Genomic DNA, 25,511 nt, shown 5'->3' with positions numbered 1-25,511 from the left:
ACTTCTTGTGAGCTGCCTGTCAGTCTTGGGATGAATTCTTCTTAAGTGTTTGGTAAACACGTATTATCCTCTTCAAACCCTTTCATAAAACCTGTGTTTGCTGTGATTTCAAAAATAAAGCAATAGCTCCTCTGACTGTATTCTTTGTTAATTTTATTTTGAGAATATTATCTCAACATTCCAATGTAATGTGTGGTTTTTGGAGATGAGAATTTTTCTCCGAATTTTCAGCTTTTACTAAAACTATTATTTACCAGTTAAAATGCCCAATTTGTAATAGTTTAGGTTCTGGGACTTTGTCAATGGCCGGTTTGTCTCCAGATGCTAGCAGAAGCTGCAGACAAATCTTAGTAAGGCTTCTGTACGTCCTGTAAACAGGAGGTTTCTCATGACTGTCTTGCAGGGATTAGTGAGGTAACCCTTACAAAAATAAAGACAAAACCCCACGTGTTTGTGATGTTCTTACAAAACCAGTTAAGAACAAGGTGCTGTTTCTGAAAAGTACCGTATTTCTGTACTGACTGTGAAGAAGAGTATGTTAAAAGAATTGTGCTGTTGCATAAGTTTTTTATGAGATGGATTTGAAGGCAGAAATAGATGAACCCTTTTGATTACATAGCTGGTAAAGAACAGGAAGAGTTGGGTACTGTTGAAACCACAGTTTTTCTGGAAGAAAACAAAGCTTAAGTCCTGCAGGCTCTTAAAAGGTGTGGGCTTTCATTAGAAAATTTGCCTGCCTTTGTTATGGGTGACACTGTCTGTGAAAGACTCACACCTCTTTTGTCAAGCCTGACAGAAATGTTATTCTCAGTGATGCTGGACTGTGTGTGGTCTCCAGAGCAGTGACCTCTTGCCCAGCTTTCTGCTGCGGTGTCACACCAAGCGCTGTGTTCCGCACAGGGCTTGGTGGTGGAACGTGCTGGTAGGCAGTTCAGCTCCTACACTGCTACTTGAGGTTAATTGAGTGATGACAGGCTTTGCTTGCAGTGCGGCAAGTTGCTTGCTTTTGTAACTCAGAATAATTGTATTGCCTCGGGTGCTTCAAAACCTGCAAGTCCTGCACAGTTCTTGGAGAGTGGATTTCCAGAAATAGCTGTAGAGCTTTCACCTTCCCAGCCTGTTAAAGCAGCTTACTCTTTCCCGGGATAGACGTGTCGCCTGTCTGTCCGGTATCGAAAGAACGAACTCTTGTCTCCAGCTGTTCAGACAAACAATACCTTTGTTGGCGAAACTTGTGAATATGTTGTTGACAGAATGACACATCAGTCTGTACTTTCTAAAGAGCACTTTCAGCCCGAAGTTGAAGTTCATTTTGCAGATTGCAGCTTTATTTCCAGTTTGTCCTACTGAATGGTTATTGTAGTTGACATTTGTAGCAGTGTACAAAATTAGGTGATCAGTCTTTTATCCCATTCTGATCTCCAGTGGCCCCGTTTACTGTGCAGTCGTTCACTGCATTCTGGTACTGAGATGCCACACTTAGCTCTACAGGTGCCAAAGGGAGTGATTCTCTCGACGATGCCATGTTATCCAATAACATTTTCTGCCAGAAAACAAATGAAATTGTTTTCTTCTGCGTGCAGTTGCTGGGTTGAACTCAAGAGTAAAGAAAATTACATTAGTCTCTGATTGTGGACTTAGTATACTAACAGTGGCTGGGTGGCTAGTGAGGTAATGAAGTGCTCATGCTGTAAGGTTAAAATATTTTAAACAGTGACCAAATAATTGTGATCTTAAAATATTTCAGTAATTTGTAAGAATTATTTCCTGCTGTGGAGCACAATTATGCTGTGCTTAACTCTGTTTTCTGGGTTCTTTCTGAAACCCTGTGCAATCTGATTATGTGCAGTATTCTTTGTAAATTCTCACTTGGACAATTAGTGCCTGCCCCCGGGGAATCATGTGTAATGGAAGCAGTAGTAACACAGACTGTATTCTTCAGGTTTGCTCTCACTTATGTCTGGAGTTGGGTTTTTTTTGTCCTCTCTCAAATTATTCCAGAAAATTCAACTAAAGTGAAAAAAGAAACATATCTGCTAATGTGCGGAAACAGCACAGTATGAAATTGATAGGAAGTCTTTGTCTGATCTGTGTTCTTGAAAAGCTGAAGACAGAAAGAAACTGTTCTTTCCCTGTAAGCTTGCCTAGTGTTTCATATAGGAGAATATTATGTTAGGTACAATGTTCGTTTCAAACAGCTCCTTTCAAAACTAATACAGTCTTTAGAATAAAAAAACCTCATTTTCTTAATAAAAACCTGTGGAGGCTACCTCCTCTCAGAGCTCATGCATCCACCTTCCTGCTTTTTTCTAAGCTAATATCATCTTCTGTTATCCTTTGGAGTTTTCACCGTGACTCAGATGCCTGAGAAGTGTTTGTACCTGTTTCAAATGTACCATTATTTAAAGGTGAAATTTCACAGAAGGTGAGGCCTTGGTCCTGCATCCCCTGAGACTGTACATGTTCTTTACATTTTGAAGTAGATGATCAAAGGCCTCTATTTGAAGAAATCATGGAGTTTTTATTAGTTGAATAAAACTACCTATTCAGTATTAAGAGAAAGGAACTCCATGATTCCCTGTTGGTCATATCTGCTGATTTTTGGGTTTGATTCAGCAGGAGCAAAGTGGTCACTCAGTTGAGTTTTTTCTGTTGAAGAAGTAATATCTCACTAAATAATGGTTTTCAAAATTTTTCACCTAACAAAAAGATTACAGTGAAAGCCACAGTGCGGTTTTGTACTTAACGTCTAATGATGACTGTTAGCTTCAGCAGACACCAAGAACCCCTTGTGCCAAATTAGGCTTGTTCAGTGTATGGCGTGGAGAGCATTTTTTGTAGGCTGCTGGTGCTGGTAGGCTGCGTGTGGATACAAGGAAGTTACTGCAGGGCTACAAGCAATCACATACCAGCTGTTTTGCTGTGGTTTCTCATAAGGGATCTATTCTCACTTAATAAAAATAATTTAAATTGACTTGGTGGGATGGTCTGCTGCCCCTATATGGATTGGAGGTAAGAATTTACATGCTAGCATTTATTGTGCAGAGGCTGATGTGGTAATTTGTACATTGTCTTTGGAACAAATGAGCCATCAGCTGGTGAAATTTGTAACTGGAGTTTGGTGTACTCTCCTGGCCTTCTGGTCTGCCTGCTTAAATGCTCTTGCAAACTACATGCTGTGCAAAACAGAGCTTGTAAGCATACCCATGCTTTCAGGTGTTTGTGCTTCTGTCACAGACCTAGAGGACAGCTACTCAGAGTAGCATCTGAGTAATGTCTCTGATTGGGAGATCTATTAAAAGTGTCAACAGTTTCTTCACCCAAAAAGCTGACCCGTAAGACTGGGGCTGAGCTGAGAACATCTTTCTGAAGCAGGGAAAGACATATGAGTGACAGGAAAAGACAGTGACCTGAAACAGGGCAGTCGACATGAAACCTGGTTTCACGCCATCGAAATTTTGTACAGTAAAAGTACCGATTCAAAATTTGGGGTCTTTTTAAAGTTACTGGTTAAAAACTCTAGCTCAGGAAACAGGTAAAATGAAGGATCAATTAAGTATCAAAAGGAAACCATTACAGATGGTGTTTCAGCCTTCCATCAGCTTGCTGATGACTTTTCCAGTCCATAGTTTAAAATAAGTTCACAGAGATGTGGTGTGGATAAACCCTTAAAAAGAGGAGAAGGATGAGGTATCAGTTCTGTCTTCACAGAAATATGTACAACGCACACATCTGCGTCAGAATTCAGACTGACTCCTTGTCATCTTTCACTATACCCATGGGTGCATCACGGTAGGACCCTGCTCCTGCAAGAATTGGAGCTTAGAATATGTATAGAGATAGAAAGGAAGTAATTTTACTACGAAGAAATCCAGTTATCTTTTACATTACACTTTTTCATAAGTAATCCATTTTATATTGATCTAATTAAAGCTGCTCAACACTTTATTTTCCATACCTGAGTAAAATTGGCAACATTTGAGTAATACAAGTTCAAGGTAATAGATCTATGAACTAATGCCACCAATAGTTTAGGTTAGTGTTGTCTGTATACTGTTTTTTTCTCTCATTGCAGGATGGGCGCTTGACATTTTATCCAGGAAATCAGACTGTGGATTTGCCTTTCATAAATTTTATGAAAAGACATGGCACTGTCTTTCTCAATGCCTACACCAATTCTCCAATTTGTTGTCCTTCCCGTGCAGGTAGGCCCAAGAAAAACATCAGATAAATATCTGCATGTGTCAATTTAAATATGTAGTAATGGTAGGACATTTCAAAGGATCTAATTCTGAGGGATTTGTTTTGTTTTTCAACCAGACCCAATTTTTTTAGTTTATGAATTTATACACTATTCTCATGTTTGAGCTGTTTCTCTTGTTTCTCTTTTCTGTTTCTCATGCTTCTTCCTTTTTTTTTTTTTGGTTCTCCTTTTTCCAACCATGTGTGACCTCCCAAATCTTTTTGCAAACTCCACTGAAGCTTCAGTGTTTTTAAAAAATCTTCAGGATTTCTAGAGAAATCATCAGATTGTCTGCTGCAGTGCTGAAGCTGCATTCTGAACTACTCTGCTTTCCCAACACAAAGTTAATAAATCTTTCCTGTTCTAAGGAAAAAGTATTAAATAATAACAGATGAATAAATCAGTGGCTGTTAGCATTGCCTTCCAATGACATTTATTCCAAACACTGTTAAATACATAGTGTGCCCTTCAGTAGCTGTAATTCAATACTTCAGTATTTTTCTTTACTTGTGGCAATCATCACACTTGCAGAATTTGCTGGGAAGTTATAAGAAAGCTATGTTCTTGAATCAAAGGTTACATCTTAAAACATTTCTAGCCCTTTCAACTGTTGCAAAGACCTCCCAGAGGTGACATAAATGAAATTCATCTAGAACTGAAAGGGAGATCCCCCTTTCTTTCAAGCATATGTTGGAAGAAGCAACCTGTCCTGACTGCAGCAGGCACAGGCTGCCAAATTTAGTGTTAGTGTTTAGTATTCCATTTATTGATAACTTGGTCCCCTTTTCTATTTCTCAAGGTCACATTTTCAGTGAATGAGATTACATGAACTTGTTTCCTTTTTCTTGATTTTTTGAGTCTTTCAGCCAGGCTTTGTTGCTGAGAACAATAACGTTGTGTTAGGTTACTTAATTTTAAGAAGCTTTGTGAAAGTAGCAGCTAGTCCTCCCAGTGAGGAAGAGCTGCATGATGATTCAACAATTTGTCAAATTCTGTTTAGCATTTTAGGTGTTCCATTAACGTCATCGTGGCGGCTGGTCAGTCGTCACAAGTGTAGCTCTGAACCGGCAGGACACCTCTTGTTTAGCCAGTGGCTTGGAGACCTGCAAGGAACTGAGGCTGCACCTGTGGTGGGAGTGTCAGGGGTGGTACTAGAAGAGATGGTAGGAAGGGGGACTTTGGGGTAGGGAGAGGAGGAGTATTACCATGGTATTGGGTTGGGGTTGACACACTGTGCTTACAGGGTATTTCCATTGCTTATAGAACAGCTTAGTTTACTGTTAGGACTCCTTTTGACTCTAAGTTAGTGTGGGAAGAGTGAATGATTCTCGACAAGCTGCAAAGAAACACAGGAATTTGCTAATCAAAACTTTCCTTATGGTTCTTCGGCAACTCTTGGTTGCATTTGTTCTTGGCCTCTTTAATACTTTTGCTTTGTTTCTACAGCTGGCAGTGAAGGAGATTACCTAAAAAGGATAAAATTGAGGACATAGGTTTTTATAAAAATAGTATACTCTAATTCCATCTACAAACATACTTAAATTTAAATTCACATTAAAACCTAACTGAAATAATGGGAGGTAATAACTCTGGAACACATGTAAATATGTGACTGTTTCATAAGGATCTGTACTACCATGGCATTTTCTTTCTGTGATCAATAAAAGTATTTCCTGATCTACAGAAAACCTTGATTTAATGATTATGTAGCACCTGGAAAGATGGGACCTTCTTCTGCCATTCTGGGGATTATTTTAGTAAATGTTGTTATTCATATTGATGATGAAAATAGGATTTGGAAGAGTAATACTTTATATTCCCAGCTCTACTGGATCACAGTCTGGACTTTTTACCTCTAAAATAATGAGAAGATTGATCCTTTCTCAAGTATATTTAGATAGGAAGTACCACTTGTCAAAAAACATTTTTTTTATTTTTTTTTCCCAGCTATGTGGAGTGGTCTTTTCACTCATTTAACAGAATCTTGGAATAACTTCAAAGGTCTAGATCCAGATTATGTAACGTGGATGGATCTCATGGAGAGGCATGGCTACCACACACAGAAGTATGGGAAGTTGGACTATACTTCTGGACATCATTCAGTAAGGTAATCGGATAGATTCTCCTGCTATGAAATGTGATGGTCTGGCAAGTGGCTTCTGTATCTGAAATGGTAGTAGCTTTAATCTAAAAGAAATGGGGTTAGGAGCCTAACAGGGGTCTGTCCTGCAACTTTATGTAGAAGCAAACATATGCCGTGCAGACGCACATTGGCTTTTACCTGTAGCTGAAAGGTGAATATCAAGACTGTGGTTTTGCCCAAGATGAGTGAAGGTTATTTCTATCATTCGTACTGTTTCCTGACTGATATTCATAAACTGTTTTTTGCCTTGCCTTGAGATTTCCTGGCTTCGTTATACTAATGGCATAGGAAAAGTGGAACAAAGAAACATATTTGATAGTACTTGAATATTAAATCTACCATCACAAAACATGAGGTGTTTGGGTTTTTTTGAAGGCTGTATGTTTTGACAGGCTTGTGCTATTGTGGTGGGTTGACCCTGACTGGACAGCAGGTCCCACCAAAGCTGCTCTATCAGTCCCCTCCTCCGCTGGACAGGGGAGAGAAAATACAACGAAAGGCTCGTGGGTCGAGATAAGGACAGGGAGGGATCACTCACCAATTACCATCACAGGCAAACCAGACTCGACTTGGGGAAATGAGTTTAATTTACCACCAATCAAATCAGAGTAGGGTAATAAGAAATAAACCCAAGTTTTAAAATGCCCTCCCCCACCCCTCCCTTCTTCCCGGGCTCAGCTTTGCTCCCGATTCCTCTCCCTGCTCTGCCCCAGCACGCAGGGGGATGGGGATGGGGGTTGTGGTCAGTTCCTCACCCGTTGCCTCTGCCGCTCCTTCCTCCTCAGGGGAGGACTCCTCACACTCCTCCCCTGCTCCAGCGTGGGCTCCCTCCCACAGCAGACAGTTCTGCACCAACTTCTCCCCCGTGAGTCCTTCCCACGGGCTGCAGCTCCATGAACTCCAGTGTGGGTCCTCTGTGGGGCCACAGCTCCTGCCACGACCCTGCTCCAGCGCGGGCTTCCCACGGGGTCACAGCCTCCTTGGGCACATCCCCTGCTCTGGCGTGGGCCTCCCTGGGTGCAGGGCACAGCTGCCTCACCGTGGTCTTCCCCACGGGCTGCAGGGGAGTCTCTGCTGGGGCGCCTGCTGCACCTCCTCCCCCTCCTTCCTCCGTGCCCCTGGTGTCTGCACAGGGGTTTCTCTCGCCTCTTCTCACTCCTCTCTGCTGCTGCTGCTGCTGCTCAGTTTTCCCCCTTCTCAAACCCGTTACCCAGAGGCGCTGCCACCGTGGCTGATGGGCTGGGCCTTGGCCAGCGGTGGGTCCATCTTGGCGCCGGCTGGCGTTGGCTCTGCGGGACATGGGGAAGCTTCCAGCAGCTTCTCACAGAAGCCACCCCTGTAGCCCCGCCGCTACCAAACCCTTGCCACGCAAACCCAATGAACTTCCTAACTTCCTATGCTGTAAAGCTTTCTTAAAAAAAAAAAGTTACTAGAATTACTGCTATTTATGAAAAACAGTTAAACATTTAGAAACTTACTGCATTGTGTTCAAAAAATAATGAACATGGTATGTCTGGACAGTTGGGACAAAATATCATGTCTTCCTTCTGCATAGTTTTTATGACGATGCACTCTCTTCCCGATTAGTAATGATGTCTGTTGTTGAAATAATAATAAAGAGTAGCTTTTTACTTGATATTAAAGATGTTAGAGTTACTTAAAATGTCCTCACTTCCCTCACTAAAAGGAGCAGTCACAAGTTGAAAGGTCACACTAGTAGTTAATAGTATCTTGCATGTACACACTGCTTTTCATCTACAAAATACTTTATAAATGGTATCCACTTCAGAATCTGGCCGAAGTAATGATTTCCTCTCCAGTTTAAGGCTGTCAAAAAAGAAAATAAAGCTTTTTTTTCCCTTTTTCAATGTACCAGTTCTACACTGTATATAAAAGGTGATTCAGATACAGACTTAGAGCAAGAACGTCATGTTTACTTACTTTACCAGGCAGTGTACATATTTGTGCACTACTGATGCTTCTCTCTTGTCTCTGCAGCTCTTAGTAACTTTGCATCTGACAGGTGGGTGTTCAACCTATGGTCTTTTGCTTTGGATTTTCTTTTTCTCTGAAGTCTATGTTATTCTGTATCATTCTTAAAACTCGGGTTTTTTCCAGTAAGAGACAATTGTATGATGTACTAAAAAATCATCAGCTATAGCATTATTCTCCTTCTTTATGCTTGTTTATATGAATGCTTGGAAAATTTCCTCTCTGGCAAGAAGTAACTGAACATTAAACGAATGTTTACAGATGTTTGTATTATTGTAGTGCAGAGATGATTTGTTGTGACTGCCTCAGGTGCTCATATTTTTTCAAAAGAGCCTAGTCTTAACAGCATACTGTAAAATGCCAGTAACAGACCATTCTTTGAGAAAGCAAAGGGTCAGATTTTGTTCTGTGTAATTAAGCAAGACAGGAACGATTCTGTGGGTGCATCATTCTTAAGCATTTCTTGAAGAGATTTTCAGTAAATTAAAATTACTCTCTGCATTATTACGCAGACCTTACAATTTTCTTCTGAATTGCTTTTGTGCAGAGAAAATTCTGTGTTGTCTAGATAGTATGAAGTATGCACTCACTCTGCCCTTCACTGAGATAGAAGAAATGTTTTATAACATTGAAATCTGTTTATTTCTAATCTAAAGTCACTCTGGGTTTAAAGAAGAGCAGCTCTAAGTAATTCCCCATGTTACTGGCTGTTCACATGGTAACTGGAACACAAAGGTGGCACTGAAAAAAAGGTTGGTTGCGTATAAATGTCTGGATTCCAGAAGTCTTGCCGGAGCTGAAGACCATAGGTGAATTCTGGCTTCAGTAGAAAGGCCTTCACATGGGGAATGCAAAGCTGAACAGATAGTGCTTACTTCTCAAATGAATTTTATTGTGTAGGGGTTAATGCAAAGAAAACCTTCATGCCAGACTATATGGAAGAGGTACATAATTTTTATGTTGCTTAACTTTTGTTGATAAACTCTGCTGACTCACAACCTCATACCCACAAGCATACTCACAAATACTAAGTTTCATGTTCAGGTAGTCTGAACAGGATTGCTGGCAGGTGATAAGGCAAGGGATGTCTCTGATGAGGTCTTTCCTATTTTTCTGTTGATTGGCAACGATGAAATGGCATTTTGCACAGGTATTTTACACTCTTTAGGAGTGAAAAGTTGCTAATGTGTGATGCTTTGCCTTGAAATCTTGCTTACTTCAGTCTTCAGGAATATTAGGCAAATAGCCTTTTTGTTTACTTATTGTGGCTATCTTACTGTGTTCTGTTTTTCTGTTGGAATGGTGCACAGAGTGCACAATGACCTGGTTACCATCCTGCTATCAAGATGCTGCTGACAAGTCGTCTCTGCGGTGATCTTAGCACTGAGAGCCCCTTCTTCATGCTGACCCATTTTACTGATGTCTCTCATGCTCTTGGCTATCAATGCATGCCGTGGCTTTAACCTTGCTCTTATACTTACTGTGTCTGGTACCCTCCCGTTCGAATGGTTCTGCTGATACCATTCTAAATATTTTTGTTACAGGTCTCCACAGATGAGAAATAAATTAAGATAACGCAGGGTTTTGCAAAACTGTGGCGACACCAGTATCAGTGCAGTTACAATCGTGTACTCTGTTTTTTCTCATTCTGCCATGTATAGTTTCATCTACTTTAGTGACAGAGTTTGAGTCACATGAACAGAAATTACGATGTAACCATATAATTACATCATGTTTGCACAGTTCTTGGTCCTATGAAGCTGAAGTCTTAGGCACTTCAAAGGTAGCAGAAAAATACTGCAAAGTCTGTGGTGTTGCAGTTTTTAATTTTCTTTTGTCCTAGGCCTTTAGTCTATATTTTCACCTGGTGCAAATTTTTGATACGTTTTTTCCTAACTTTCTCTTTAGTGAGAGTTTGAGATCTGTACTTAACTGGATCAAGCCCTTATTGAGATTTGAATAATCATGGGTAGGGGTTGAAAATAAACGAAAATAAACACATGGTTAGTCAGCCTTTCTATGCCTACACAAGAAGAATTTGAAAATGGCAGTTTACACAGTTTTTAATTCAAAAAATGAAAACTGCACATACAGTTCCTCAGTCAGAGAAAAATGTAGATCTCATTCCTAGCATGGCATCTGTGTAGATGTTAAAAAACCCTCAGTAGCCAATTAAGTAATCTATAAATAGTGTAAAAGAATTATAACAAAAGTTCCTGTTCATCGTGGAGAGAATTAAAACGGTCTGCTTTTAATTTCTTGTTAAAAGGGAGACTAGCAAAGGGAGCTAGAGCATCTCAGCTAGCACAGGATTCAGCGGGCAGTTTTGTCTTCAGGAACTTTTCTTAAGCACATGTTGTTTCTTTAAACCACAGAACCACCACTGCCCCCAATACCACATTCACCTAATAAAAAAAGAATTGTTAACTTTTCTGCTGCAACGTTTAAGTTATGTGACATAAATTGACCCTGCTTTGTCCTAACCTATTGCAAATAGTGCACTGCTAACACAAATCATCTCCCTGACTACATAGTTTTAGGTATCTTAAAAATACAAATGCACAGTAAAGTATACTAAGTATCCATTTGAATGTGACTTACTCATCAGATAATTATTCATGGCTGTGAATTAATGAAACTTGAGGAAGAGGGCTTCTAGGAAGTGCATACAAAGAGGAAGAGCTGTATCTTCAGCCTCTGGTATGTTGAACATGTGAAGCCTCTGCTTCCTGTCAAAAAGACTGCATGTGTCCTTTTGAATGTTGGTGGCCATCTTCACTTAAAATTTAAAATAGATGTAGTCACTGTCTATCATGTCATTACTTTCACCTGGGTTAATAATAATGGTAGTTCCCTAAGCTTTATCTTTGATGTTGTGTTGTCGTATTCCCATCCTTTATTTATCGGCTTTTTTTCGGCTGTATGTTCGTTAGAGTCACTGGAGTACTGTCTGCTAGCAAAGGAGATATGATCCCCCTTCATTTGAAAAGTGGAATTCATTTCTGAAGCTTTTAAATAATTGTCTCTTGAGCCTTTGCTCTTTCCTTTTAAATTGAAGATTTGAATCTAGTATTGCCCCCTTTTTCAACTCTCCACCTGGCTTTTTGAAGATTCTTATTTTGGCACGTTTCTCTTTTTCTGCCTGGGGATTAGCTTTCCTCCTGGATGTGTCTAAACATCTCCTTTGTTGCTCCAGAATGTGGAAAGGGTCTGAAGTGGGATTGGGTTGGAGGTTGTTGAGTTTTGGGGGGTTGATCCTAACCTCAATCTGATTGATTAGTCAGACTGGCCTATGGCCTACATAATATTTTTTTTCTATACAAGTCAGTATTAAGACAATAGTCACAATTTTCATTTTTATGCTTGTGAAATGTGCTTTATCTATAGGCCATCTAGCTGCCTTTGTTCCAAGTCATTTGTTTAAGACTGTCTACCTTAAAAGTGTTAGCCTAAACAAGGAGTTAAAACAATAAACCAAGTTGTTACAGATAATTCTGAATAGTTTTTCTGGAGGTTAAAAGTGCTGTGGTAAAATTCCTGTGGGGACTCAACTGGTTAGATGCTCTTTAAACAATAATAGTGCTGTGTTTTGATGAAAGTATGTGATCAAACCTTGAGCAGTTAAGTATTTTCTTTTATCATTTCTTTCATTATATTGAAATTGCCATGAACAAAATGAAGATTAGACAAGCTCTTAAATGGGCTGTTTACTCTTAACCCTTGTTTATGGCACTTGTGGTGCCATTCAGTCTGGGCAAAGAAACAAGGACATCTGCGGCTCAGATTTCTAAGGGCTTTAGAGAGGCAACAATTGTCATGATATTAGAAAATCTGTTCCCAAAATATTTTATCATTAAAGTGTTGTCCTTTTTTTTTTTTTTTCCTGTTCTTGCTTTCCCTACACCTTTCTCCTCTGTTATTCCTTTTTCTTGGTCGCATTTCTCAACTGTATCAAAAGGAATTGTACAGGATAAATCACTCTTACAGATTTTTGTTGCAAGTGATAGTATTTAAAAATGCTGTAATAGTACAATCCAAAACCAGAACGTTGCTTCTAAAGGCAGCCTCTCCAGGAAAGTAATTTCCCACATGGCTTTTTCAAATAACAAAAATCTTAAGGCCCTGTTTACCAGATAAATAGTATGTGAATCCATGGCAGAATGGGGAGCAGGGTCAACAAGATAGAGATGCTATTGCTGAATATTATTTTGTAGATGTGAGAAGAACCGTTCTGATGTGAAGTTATAATAAATAAGAAAGAAGACTCAGAAGCAGAAAAAAATGGCTAAAGCTTTGAGTGTAAAATAGATGCAGAATAGATCAATGGAATAACAATTCTCCTTTATGTAGAAATTACAAATAGATTGCAGCTACAAGTATAGGGGAGGTTCTTCAGGAATTCTTAACTCTTTTGACTTGGAGGAAAACCAAAGAACACATTTTCCACTGAGTAAGTGTCTTGTGTATATATTTTCAGTAACCGTGTGGAAGCCTGGACTAGGGATGTTGACTTCCTGCTCCGGCAAGAAGGGAGACCCATGGTAAATCTTACTGGTGATAGGAAGCATGTGCGAGTGATGGAAGCAGATTGGCGGAATACTGATAAAGCTGTGAATTGGATAAAGGAAGAAGCCATTAACTTTACTGAACCGTTTGTTCTTTACTTGGGACTAAATTTACCACACCCATATCCATCACCCTATGCGGGAGAAAATTTTGGATCCTCTACATTTTTAACATCTCCCTATTGGCTTGAAAAGGTATGTGAAGATGAAATGTAAATATAAATTAATTTATAACTGTACTTACTATGAACAGCATTTTATTCCTCACGTGATTTTTCAACTCAGACCTAGTTTTGATATTTCAGTACACAGTAAGCACTTGGATGAGATGTTAGATTTCTGATTCAAGGCTAAGCAAATAGAAGTGAAGAATTTTTCTCTATTGTAGGAAAGGGTTTGTTAGCAGTAGTCACCGAATCAGTAAAGAAATTTGGTGTGCAGTGGCTAGAAGCATTAAATGGAGAATGAAATCCTTGCTATACTTAGCTATAATTTTTTTCAGCAATGGTCTGAAGCTCACTGTTTATGACATTCTGTATGTTATAAATGATGCTATATGTAATCATTCTGTCCGAGGTTTATAGTGAGAGATTGACTTTTCTTACAATATGAACCTAGAATGTGAAGTAGCAAGACACAGCAGAAATCTCTCTTTTCTGTTACCTACTTTCTGTGCTATTGTAGCTTTTCAATGTTTTTAGAGTGCAGAAAAGTCCCATTATGTCTGTATGTGGAAAGCTAACAGGTAGCACTCCATTCCAAACAAGGAGTAAATCTGTTTTCTCTGTCTTTTTCTCTGTCTTGTGTGGTCTCCAGGTGTCATAAAAATATAAATGGGTTACAACAGCTTTCACTGCATAAAGGCATGAAGATTCTTTGCAGCTGAAGAACTGAGAATTAGGTTTGAAAACACTTCATGCTTACTTCAGAAAAACCCATACACAATTTATATAACTCATTTGGCCTTTTCTAGTGGCGCACTGTAAAATCTCTTTACCTGGGTGCAACAAAGATACAAAGACACAGAATAAAGGATATACAAATAGAGGTTGAGAGATGTGAATTTCTTTGTAATAGTGAGGATTGTGTGTTGTTCTGGGAATGGTGAGAAGTTTGTGGGGAGAGGAAGAGCATGGGGAAAAAAACCTTCATTTGCAAAAAGCAAGATCTAGTTTGGATATTAAGGAAGACTTTCTAGGTGCTGATTGCTAGGTTAGACATGTCTTGGGAAGTGGGGCTACCTTTTTTCAAGTCACAGACAGAGTTATTAACATCTCGTGACAAATTTTTGTCATCCTTAATCCAGTTAGAGTTCTTAAACTCCATAGTTTGCTGAGGTCCTTTCCACACTACAGATACATACTCAGTTATGTGACCCACACATTACCATTCCGTGACCATTGCCTGATTATTCTGGAATGTATCTGTGTTTTGGCCATGGAAGAAGCAGTCTTTGAAAATGTCAGGGATCAATCTCATGAGGAGGTTTGAGTGCATAGATGAAGAACTTGAGTTCAGTGATCTGTTCACTGGGAAGCTAACACAAAACGGAGTATCAACACGGTATGTTTATGAAACCCTGTGTGGCTAAGCAGATGGTTCCCTGTATTTTGCACAAGCTGGGGCTTTTTCAGGGCATGTGGCTTCTTTCCTAGCTGTGAATTACAACAGACTGATGGAGGGATTATGACTTTGTGAATCCTTATATCTAGGTTGTAGTCCTGAAGAAAAGGGTTCAGTCTTCTGACAAGTTGTGGATGGAAAAGGACACTTTTTGCTCCCATTAAGCAACTCATAAATACCATTGAGGAGTGCAAAATGTGACTTTATGTAGCCAAGGACCTTCAGCAATAGGAAAATGACTGAAGCAGTTGTCTGCTATTATTTTGTCTTCCATGATTTCTTCTCACAGCCTATTTTCTATAGGGCCTAAGGAAACTTAGATTTTGGTATGTCAGTTTGGCTATTACAAAGCTGGGTTTTATCCCTGTGGGTACTGTAACTCTTGCTGTCTTACCAACTGTTTAGGCGTTGGTCTCTTTTACCAAGAAACAAGTGATAGGATGAGAGGAAATGGCCTAAAGTTGCACCAGGGAAGGTTTAGACTGGATATTAGAAACAATTTCTTCCCCAAAAGGGTTGTCAAGCATTGGAACAGGCTGCCCAGGGGAGTGGTGGAGTCACCAGCCCTGGAAGTGTTTAAAAAATGTGTAGACTTGGTGCTTAGGGACAGGGTTTAGTGGTGGGCTTGGCAGTGGGGTTAATGGTTGGACTCAATGATCTTAAAGGTCTTTTCCAACCCAAACAATTCTGTGATTTTGTGAATTAATACATCCAGTAGATAACTCAAGAGGGAATATTGACTCTTGTGGGAGGTGGAACTTTGTGGGTATTGGAACACGTGGCTGTAGCAGCACTGGTGGTCAGAGATACACTGTATGCTGGAGGGACAGACACTATGTTAGTAGCTCCCCAGACAGCTCTCAGTTATCCATGCTGCACCTTGGGGCAAAACCCAGTTGGGTTCAGCAGGGATTGATACTTAAATTGCTACAGCAGCAAAGAGGGATGTAATGCTTCTGGGGACGACTTCAGTCTTGTGCTGCTTGGAGCCCCTCGGACAGTTAAGTGTCTCCGTTATTTTATCAGGAACCAGTGCTGCCCATGTTTGGGGCCAGCCCAGGAGTGGAGCTGCGGCTGCAGCCCCGGGAAGGTGCTACACAGGTAACGGAGTTACTGTGCCATAATCTAGGCCTCAGCTCTGTTTGTTAGCAAAGATTTTCAGAGGTAAATGAGAGCAGCAGGTGTGGTTTTACTATTTAATAAACTTAAGTTTTCCATACTGAGATTACATCTTCCCTGCTTTGTGGTAATTTGTGCTTTAAGTCTACAATATAGAAGTAATTAACTCTGTTAAATGCAGCACTTAAACGAGCGCTTACAAGTCTGTCTGCTAGGCTAAATGTGTATGGCAAACTGAGAGGCTCTAAAGCTGGTCCTGTAGCACACAATGTCTCTGGGCATTCCAGTTTCAATATAAAATCCAGTATTATTTGTAACTGATTGGCTCCTACTTTTTAGTTTCAGACTGATCTTACACTTCTTTATAACTAAACGGATTGAAATCTGCAGAAACAAATAGAAAAGTGTTAGAAAATTGGACTAATATAGTGAATTCTCTTTAACAAGATGTCAAGACTTGTCATCCGCTATCCTGGAGACCTCCTCAGACTAAGTGAATTTCCATGTTCTGTAGGCTCACATAACACCCGATCTTTTTGATACATACAGTTTATAGTTATCCTGTAGTTAATGAGACACTATACCAATACTTCTGTACTTAACTCTAGAGTGCAATTCTAGAAGGTTTTTCTGCAGTATTGCTCTTTAAAAAAGACATCAGCTGGTAAAGCACGTATTCCTAGCCCTAGTTTCTAGCTGGTTTTTACAGCTCTCTCTTAAAATGACTTGGTACCTGTGGAAGCTGAGGGGAAGAAGTATGGAGGAGGTAGCAGCACCATGTAACAGATAAGCAGCCGGTGTTTCCTGGACCACAAATTGAGAACTGTGAATTAATGCTCAAAAGTTTTAAATTGAATCTGTTTTTTTAAATGAATTGTTTAATTCAGTTGCTAAAGTAATGTTAATTTCCTCTTATTTTTAGGTAACTTACGAAGCTATTAAAATACCCAAGTGGTCTTCTCTTTCAGAGATGCATCCAGTAGACTATTACTCCTCTTACACCAAGAATTGCACAGGAGAATTTACAGAGCAAGAAGTGAGAAATATTAGAGCATTTTATTACGCTATGTGTGCGGAGACAGATGCCATGCTGGGTAGGTGATGTTTCATTTTACAGTGGGTTTTCTTGTTTGGATTTTTTTAAGTAAATGCTGATAGGGCTGGTCTTCTGGGGAAGAAAAACCCCACAATTCAGATCATGGGAGTAAGTCCCATGGATGTTGCTTAATCTGTCTATATGATAAATAACTGGGTAGCTTTTAAGGCTACTGCAAGGTGAATTCAGAGTGCTCTGAAAATTAATCACAAGCACCAGTCAGAGACCCTGTAAAAGCCCATTAACTGCAGCAAAACCTTGTACAAGAGGAACTAAATACTCTGATTAAGTGCTAACTGAAACAATGGAAACAATTGTGAAGGGGACAGACCAGCAAAGCAGAGCTGGAAGGAAAGATAAATTTTAGGGCATAAGCAATTTCCTTAGAAATTGATTTCAAATGCATAGAGTGGATGGCAGCTGTTATGCGTAGACTAAACAATAAGGTCACCTTTGAAGTCTTCCTTAGCAGCATATTATTGAAAGTTAAGAAGAAAAAAAAGAATTAATTAGGCATTCAGAATTCTTCCTAGTTTGCTGTAAGATCTACATACATAAAAATGATAATGCAAGTTGGTCTGTTTATTTTATTTCTTAATTTGAGAAGTGACCATGAAAGGACAAGAATTTCCTTGCATTCTAATATGAAATTCATTAATAAGCTAATCTTTTTAGCAATGTTAGAATGATAAAAGTATTTTAAAAGACACAGAATTACTCTTCCACATTTTATGAAAGAAAAGAGATCAACAGGAGCCTGACAGTTTTAGGGAATGAAGGTATTGCAAAGTGTGAAATTACCATTGAATCACAGAACGGTTTGGGTGGGAGGGAGCCTTGAGGATCATCTAGTTCCAACCCCCCTGCCTCAGCCAGGGACATCTTCTACTAGAGTAACCGCACTGCGGTTTAATTTGGTAACAGTTTCAGTTTTTAACTATCTAAGCAAGAATCGTTTTAATGTTTTAACATTAAAGATGTGTACGTGCTTTGTTTAATCACCAACTTCACTGATCTTGGCCCTGTCTTCGCTGCGCAAATGTATGTGCAGGGGACTCCTGTGGGGATGTGGGCACAGGAAGGAGGAACTTCCACTGATTGTGTGTAAGGTGGATATCGTCAAGAGTCCTTCACCCTAAATCTAGTGTCAGGGCTTCTGCTGATCTGTTTTACTGCTGTTGAAATAACTTTTATTAGTTATGCTGGAAATTAATTAAAGTGATGATAGCAGAAATGCCGCTTGTCCTGTGGTGCCTCCTTGCCTTTTGAAATTTTTACGGTTGTTGGCCAATGCCCTCCACTCTTCACTGGGAGCCAGACCCCTGCAACTCGTTGACGACTGTACGTTCTTCTGGGCTGAGTGCTTTGGGCTCTGCCTTCTGGGGCAGAGAGAGGAGTTTCCAATCTTCCGACTAGGATTCCTCGGGGTTTGCATGCTGCTTTGCAGGTATGGAAGTTGGAAGGAATATTTTGAAGGTATCCTTTTCAGTATCATTTTCTTGTTGCAGGTGAGATTATTTCAGCTCTGAGAGATACTGGGCTTCTTAAAAGAACAGTCGTTGTATTCACAGCAGATCATGGAGAACTTGCTATGGAACACCGGCAGTTCTATAAAATGAGCATGTATGAAGGAAGTTCCCATGTTCCTCTTTTGGTTATGGGCCCAGGTGTAAAAGAACAGCAGCAAATACCAAACGTGGTATCTCTTGTGGATATATACCCTACTATGCTTGGTGAGTTAAGTCATTTCAAATGAAAATCTTTTTTCCCAGTTACTATTATTATTATGCATTTCTATTATAGTGAGAATTAGGTGTCCACATTGTGAGACAATGTAGTGAACAGCAGGAGATAGCAGTTTATCTGTGGAGCATGCGTATGGACCTAACATAAAATGCAGAAAGTGGACATAAATATGAAATAAAGGAGCTGATGATGTTCCTTATTACTGTTACTGTCATCAACACAATTACAGTGAATGATTATATGTAGGATTATTTGTTATAAAGAAAAAAGGTGCTAAAAACCAATCAGATGCATTTTAGATGTGACTAATCCTTGCTAGCCTTCATACCTAACAGTTCACTACAGAAATTACAGTGTAAATGCATCCAGAGATGAGATTAAACCTGAAAGGATGGCAGGTGCAGTAGGTTATCAAAGGAATGAAGTGTCACGTGGAAGAAATGTGATAAAGACTTTGTATAGGAAATGTACAATTGATCTGGGCATAATGAGATACGGTAATGGATAGCCATTCCTACCTTCTGGGGTATGGAAACACTCATTATGGGGCAGAGAATCAGACAAAAAGTACTGACATCAAATTGCTGACACACAGATGGAAATTACTTTTAAGAGTGAATTTTGAACAGTTATCTGTGATAAAACATGCAAGAGATGAATCTCAGTGGAACTAAGCGTAAGGCGAAGTCACCATTCGAGGCTTTATCTGGGATTTTTTAGGCTACTGCTGAGAAAAATGTTCTTTTCAAGGCGGTATGCAAGGCTTGTTCTTTAAGAAGTGCCTTTCATACACAGCAATTGCCTGAGAGAATGCAGGGCAGTAGATAAAATTGTACTTTTAGCAGTAAAAGCCAGGGAAACATCCTTTTCTCTGTTGTTTTAAGTTGACTTTCTAAAAACAGAACAGACAATATTTATCTGCCTGTCTCTTCTCAAAACTTCTGAACCAATTATCCAGCTGAAAGTAGGATATAATCTGAGTAGCTTTCTCTTCCAAATTCTAATATCAAATCTTTTATATATAATAAGTACTCCGTATTAGATACGGTTCTTATGTAAGTTGTGGTATCGCATGTAAAGAGTTGAAAAATCTCTTTTTTTTCTTCTTTGTGCCTTTTCCCCAGATCACATAAATGGTCAGGGGGTTTAACATCCTTCCTTGTTCTTTTCCTCCTTTTTTTTTAATTCCCAGAACCTTTGTCTTTATAAGTCCTTTTCTTCTGTTCTGGCAGTTCCCCTTTCCTGCAATCTGAATGTCAAAAGAGGCACATATGTCAGGATGAATGTGAGAACACGAAGGATCATCTCTGTCATCTATTATCTCTTCAGGCTGCATGATACTGCTGACTAGTGAGGATACAGATTTCAAGCCTTTTTTCATGATAAATGTAACCCCTTTGCTTTGCGTTCTCTCAGTGCAATAATCTCTCTGATGGCACCACTCAAGTCCTTTGCTCAATACTTCCTTCTTTACTGACTTTGAGATTAGGTGCACGCTATAGCAAGTGTGGTACAGATGTTTTGATTCCAGCAGAATCTGTGGGATAAGGATAACTCAGCCAGAAGTCATTTTTTAACAGGGTGTAGCATAACCTTTCCTCCAGACAGCGCTGGCTTTGTTGGTCTGTGTGGAAGTACCTTCGGATCTCTGTTGGAAAAGCAGGGGCTGCTGAAGGTGCCAGCCTGGAGCTTTCTTTGCATGTGGAGACTGCCGTTACTGCAACTAATAGCATTACTGGTTTAGGATGACAGAAGAGGAAGGTCTACATCCCCTTTTTCATTTGTTTAAACGTAGTATGTATTTGTTCCAGTTTTTAGCCCACACGCTGGAAGCTGCTGGTTTTACATGTTGCAGGTCTTTCTAGTGCTCAGTCAAATGATGGCCTTTTTATTTACCAGAGGAAGAACTGCAGATTAATGACAGGTATATATGCTGTAGAAACAGAGGAGAAAAAGGAAGATAAGTGCTGATGAAGGAAAAAGTCACGTATGGATGATTTCTATGCACTGAGTATCGCCACTTGGCATAGAACAGAAGATAAAATACTACCAGGATACTCTGAAATGTTGAATTTTGCATGAATATATTCTGTGTTCAGTAGGGTGATTAAAACCAGCAGTGCTGTCATACCCTGTTTTTAGGATATGCTTAGGTAACATCCTTGGGATTCTCAGCTCTGTTTCTCGGAATGTCTCTGAGAGGTCTTTGCAGCCTCTTAATATTGACGTGATTTTGGCGAGCTAGAGACACTTGTGGTGTAGGTTGATACTGTGGAGCTTATTCTAGTTACAGCATCTTCTAGGGGACATCTACTAGGCTATAGAGTCACCTGGTGTTTTCCATGTGTGTGTTGATACCACCTCTGACACCATCTTTTATCTCCAGCCCTACCAGAGAAGCAAGAGGCCCTGTTCCTCAGTTTCCCCATCAGTTACAGTTAATAACTGTAATGGCCACCTTTCATAAAGTGTTTTGTTATTTGCCGATCAATAATGCTGGACAGGATCTTAGCACCACTATTATCAAAGAAATGAATGGTTAGACCTCGTTGGACATAAAGCTTTTAGTGTCCTTTCATGCTATGACAGTCTCTTTCTCTTGCCTGACATAGTCAGAGCAGAAGGGAAGGGCATAAAAACATGATTAAAAAAGATAAAAGCCCACCACCCATCACTGGAGGCTCTTGTGATCAGTTTTAACATCTGTTAAAATGTTATCATAGATGATACTCTTTTTAATCAAGATGGCGGCCAGCTGACCTTGGTTCCTTAAGTTTTTTTTGGAGGTTCCTGTGTTCTACAAGGAGAATATTTAGGAATGCGTGTTTTATTACTGAAATAGAATTTACGTTCAGACACCTGTAGCACTACATTCGGCTTTTTTAATCACAGTGACTGCAGTAGCATTTTGACTTTGTCTATCTTTGCTTAGATATAGCAAGGATTCCTGTCCCACAGAACCTCAGTGGATATTCTCTTATACCGCTGCTGCGTGGGAAGGCTGAAAACGAAGCGTCACCCAGAGGGCCTCGTCCCTCGTGGGTGCTGAGCGAGTTCCATGGCTGCAATGTGAATTCTTCCACCTACATGCTGCGAATGGACAAATGGAAATACATCACGTACTCCGATGGCCGTTCAGTGCTTCCACAGCTGTTCGGTATGCTACAACGTTTATGGCCTAACTGCTCAATAAGTTGCTTAAATGCAAACTGGCCCTTAACTGACTTTTTGTTTGTTCCAGACCTTTCTGCCGATCCAGATGAGCTAATAAACGTTGCCATGAAATTCCCAGTAGTTGTGCATTCCTTGGACAAAACACTCCACTCTGTAGTAAACTACCCAAAGGTTTCTTCATCTGTTCAGGAGTATAACAAGAGACAGTTTATCAGCTGGAAACAAAGTTTGGGTCAGAATTACTCAAATGTAATTGCCAACCTTAGGTGGCATCAAGACTGGTTAAAGGAACCAAAAAAATACGAGGATGCAATTGACAAGTGGCTTAGTCAAAGTAAGTAAATAAAAACAACCTAGATGTAATATGACTGAGAATATGAAAACTTTCTGCATTTGTAATATTATGCTGTATTTCAAGTGTTAGAATTATTGTCTTATATAAGCTACTGAAACCAAAGATGCCCAAACAATGACCGCTTTGTGTTAGAAAGCCAGAAGCATTTTATATAACTACCCAGCACAACAAATCTAGATTTTTACATGTTACAATTCTGTAACACTTAATTACACATAGGAAGGATAGTACGTAAGTACTAATTGCATGTACAGAATATTTAGCTGGTGGCAAAAATGCAGAGTATTAGCGTTAGCGCTCAACAGGAATTTCCATTTCCAAGGACAAAATAAAGCAAGGATTACAAAATTTACTGTAGTGGGATACCAATTACAGGGGAATGTGCTGCAGCCAACTTTCCATCAAGATGGATTGTAAGTCCACAATAAATAAACATTCACCTTGGAGAAGCTATAGTGGTTAAAATATAATCAATAAGTTAACAACTAGTATTGGCCCGAACGTAGATGTAGTTTATTCAAGTACTTACTATGTCAGCATTCCTGTTTTATACATGATTGACTCACCATCTTTTCAAGATCTGCCTTCTAATTTTGCTTTTGGAACTGGTACTTACCACTCTGTGCTCTTTAAAATTTAATAATATGGATAGGCTACTAATTGAACGTGTGTGCAAGTGAAGAGGAATCTGGTCTCTGGTCACTATTGGAAATGAAAAAAAAAACCAAACAAACAAAACCTAAATAAACCCCTCTGACCAAACTGTGAGTAGAGCAGTTTTCTGAAAAGTGGTAGTGTGGTTTGCATAGCATGAGATGAAAACTGCTTCAATAAATCTTCATTGTGCAGTTAGATTCTGCAGGTAAATGTTTTAACGTGCATCAGCAAGTGGAGAACTGGAACCTGTGGGGTACACAGAGGAGATGCAATTGAAGCTTGCAGAAGCGGTTAATGTAAAAGTACTAGTTCACATTTTTCCAGGGATGTGACAAAAAAACAAAGCAGGTTTGGAAGAAGGTAAGATTTAGCTAGTGATTCTTCTGCTTAAGAAAAAACATAATTGTAGCAGCACTAATGTTTGCTTATTCTTGATCACAATTGTTGCTGCTATATAACAAATCAGGATGATATTATACTTTGTACCTAAATGCTTTCTGGAATCTGTAATGAAATACTCAGCAGTAAGCTAGTAAAACTAAACATGGAAAATACGTGTGTTTTCTGATGGCTAAGCACTCATGCATTTCATAACCAATTTGCCACTCTAGAATTAGGTTTATATTTATGAATGCTTTAGCTGGTTTATATTTTTTTGTTCACAGAACATTAAGGCTAACCTTGTACTACTTACTGCTAGGCAAGGAACAAATTAATAGTTAAAAAAACCTTCAAGCACTGTAGCACATGCCATTATCATTCTTCCTAAAATGAGTTCAGACACTGATTAAATTATTTAAACAAAAAACATGTCTTAGAAGTGTAATGTAAACTGGCTACATAAGTAGAAAAAATAAATATATCCATATGAAGGCATGTTCAGGAGGGAAAAGAATAAACAAATTGATCACTTTCCAGAGGTCTGGACAGAATGCAGTCCATTAAAATACAGTAAAAACAATGAAATAAAATTACTGTGAACTGTATGTGTTTTGTGTGTGTGCGTTTTTTTTTTTAAGGACCAAATGTTTAAAGAAATTACTGGAAAATGTTTAAAGAAATCACTAAGGAAAATTGTATTTTTGTCAGTTCTGTGGACAGTTCTTTCTTTAAAGGGGGGAGCTTTTAGGATGTACTTCTGAAGTGTTGGGCTTACAAAAGTGCAGTTTGTGCCACTCCGTGAAATGGAAAAACGAATTGGAGAAACAAACTTCTCACCGTAATTCCTTGCAACAAGTTCTTGTATCACAGGCTGTCCGGGGCAGGTTTCCAGATGATGCAGGAGAGCCCAGGAATGTGCCAGCTCACAGGGTGGAGCAGCAGTGTCAGGAGGCAGGGATGCTCCCTTGCAAGGAGGTTTTGTGGCGTGTGAGCCACCCAGTACAGGCTGTGATCAGATCCTAAGTCAGTATGTCTAGTCTAGTGCTTCTTTTTGTGTCTGGTCATCTTAAAATGCTTATTTAAAAAGAAAGCAGTGACTTCTTTGTTAAAAACAGAACTTGGACTTTTGCAAGTTATTTATTATTTGCGTGTGAACCTTTGTTCTGAAGAGTTAGAAGGCAAAAGCTCCCTCATGCCCCCTTCCTGCCTCCGTTTGCAGTGAACAATGTACCCATGTTGGTACAGAACTGAGCTAATTTAAGTCCAAACCATGCATTAAGGATGTGGTGATATTCAGTTACTTCTGTGTTCGTTATGCTAATGCATCTGCATTATTGTAACATGAATCAAATGAGGTTTGCAACGTCCAAGGTTGGCCAGCTAACAGGGGAAAACAAATCTGTTGTTCAGACATGCTGCACGAGTTAGGCAGCATTAACTCTGAAGGGACGTTGGGGAGCAAAAGGGAAAAGGGGGGGTGGGCCGGAATGTCAGCAGGTTCGAGCGTATTGATCAGATGCAGCCAGGTCAACCCACCCTCTTGGGATTTATCTGGGACTACCAAGGGCATTGGCTTGATCAGCTTCTGAACCTTTCTTCCTATCTTCAGGTGCCTGCAAAGGCAGGAGAGGTACCACTGTCCCGATGAACAAAAATGGGAGCTATTTTTGTAAATACAAGGTCCTAGGGGTCACTGGAGAGGTAAGAGACTGCCACTGTGAATTTGCCGACAAATCACATTGAAATAATCATCTGCTGCCTTTGTCAGGATAACTAGCCTAGTCAGTAAGGAAAAAACCAGTGGGGAAATCCAGACTTTGAATACACCTGGGAAATGGCCTATTTGATCTTATTTTAAGCAAGCTATGGAAATTGAATCTAGCTAAAATTCCTGTTAGTTAGGTTTATAACTGGCTAAAATCAGACTCTAATAGATACCGAAAATTGAAAAGCAGGAAGGCTGATCAAATAAATTCTGCAAGAATTGGATGTATTACTGTTTGGTACTTTTTTGGTAAGTACTTTGAATGCAAGAGTAGGCACTCTTTTCTTATTAAACATGAGAAAATGCACCCTGGGAGAGCTATTGGCTCTTCCGTGGATAGGCTAAAATTCCAAGTTTTCTTGATTAGCTGGAGAAATTATTTTAAATCAATCAGGCAAAATTCATCATGGATTAGTTAAAGGTCAAAACAAAAGGGAAAGGGGAGGATACTAAAACGGTGAACAGCCAGCTGTGTGGGCTGCACTTTTGCTGGGGGGGAAAAAAAAAAAAGCCCTGCACGGCTGGAGGTTTTACAGAACCAGAAGCAGAGTATGAATCAACAGCATGATGTGGTGGCGAAGGAAGTGAGTGACATTCGAGGGTGATTTAAAGGAGTGTTGTGTGTAAGCCACAAGAGGCAATTGTTTTATTC

The 25,511-nt window shown here is 39.6% G+C and overlaps 1 protein-coding gene across 5 annotated transcripts in view; it reads left to right on the top strand.

Moving 5' to 3' along the window:
- Positions 1–25,511, top strand: part of ARSK (arylsulfatase family member K) — a 30,423-nt gene that overhangs the window by 2,087 nt on the left and 2,825 nt on the right. For 2 of the 5 annotated variants that reach the window (XM_074855265.1, XM_074855267.1), the window contains 8 exons: positions 4,076–4,205; positions 6,191–6,350; positions 12,856–13,138; positions 16,608–16,779; positions 18,290–18,514; positions 21,460–21,684; positions 21,769–22,035; positions 24,704–24,795. In XM_074855265.1, coding sequence (XP_074711366.1) covers positions 4,076–4,205; positions 6,191–6,350; positions 12,856–13,138; positions 16,608–16,779; positions 18,290–18,514; positions 21,460–21,684; positions 21,769–22,035; positions 24,704–24,795 — 1,554 coding nt within the window. Of the gene's footprint in view, positions 1–11; positions 2,426–4,075; positions 4,206–6,190; positions 6,351–12,855; positions 13,139–16,607; positions 16,780–18,289; positions 18,515–21,459; positions 21,685–21,768; positions 22,036–22,905; positions 23,700–24,703; positions 24,802–25,511 lie in introns of those variants that run through there. The other 3 variants (XR_012626986.1, XM_074855268.1, XM_074855266.1) reach the window with 3 other exon arrangements.

The sequence above is a fragment of the Strix uralensis genome, chromosome Z (assembly GCF_047716275.1).
Source record: "Strix uralensis isolate ZFMK-TIS-50842 chromosome Z, bStrUra1, whole genome shotgun sequence".
NCBI lineage: Eukaryota > Metazoa > Chordata > Aves > Strigiformes > Strigidae > Strix > Strix uralensis.
Note: the sequence above shows the minus strand (reverse complement) of the source record. Positions and strands in the feature narration are given on the sequence as shown.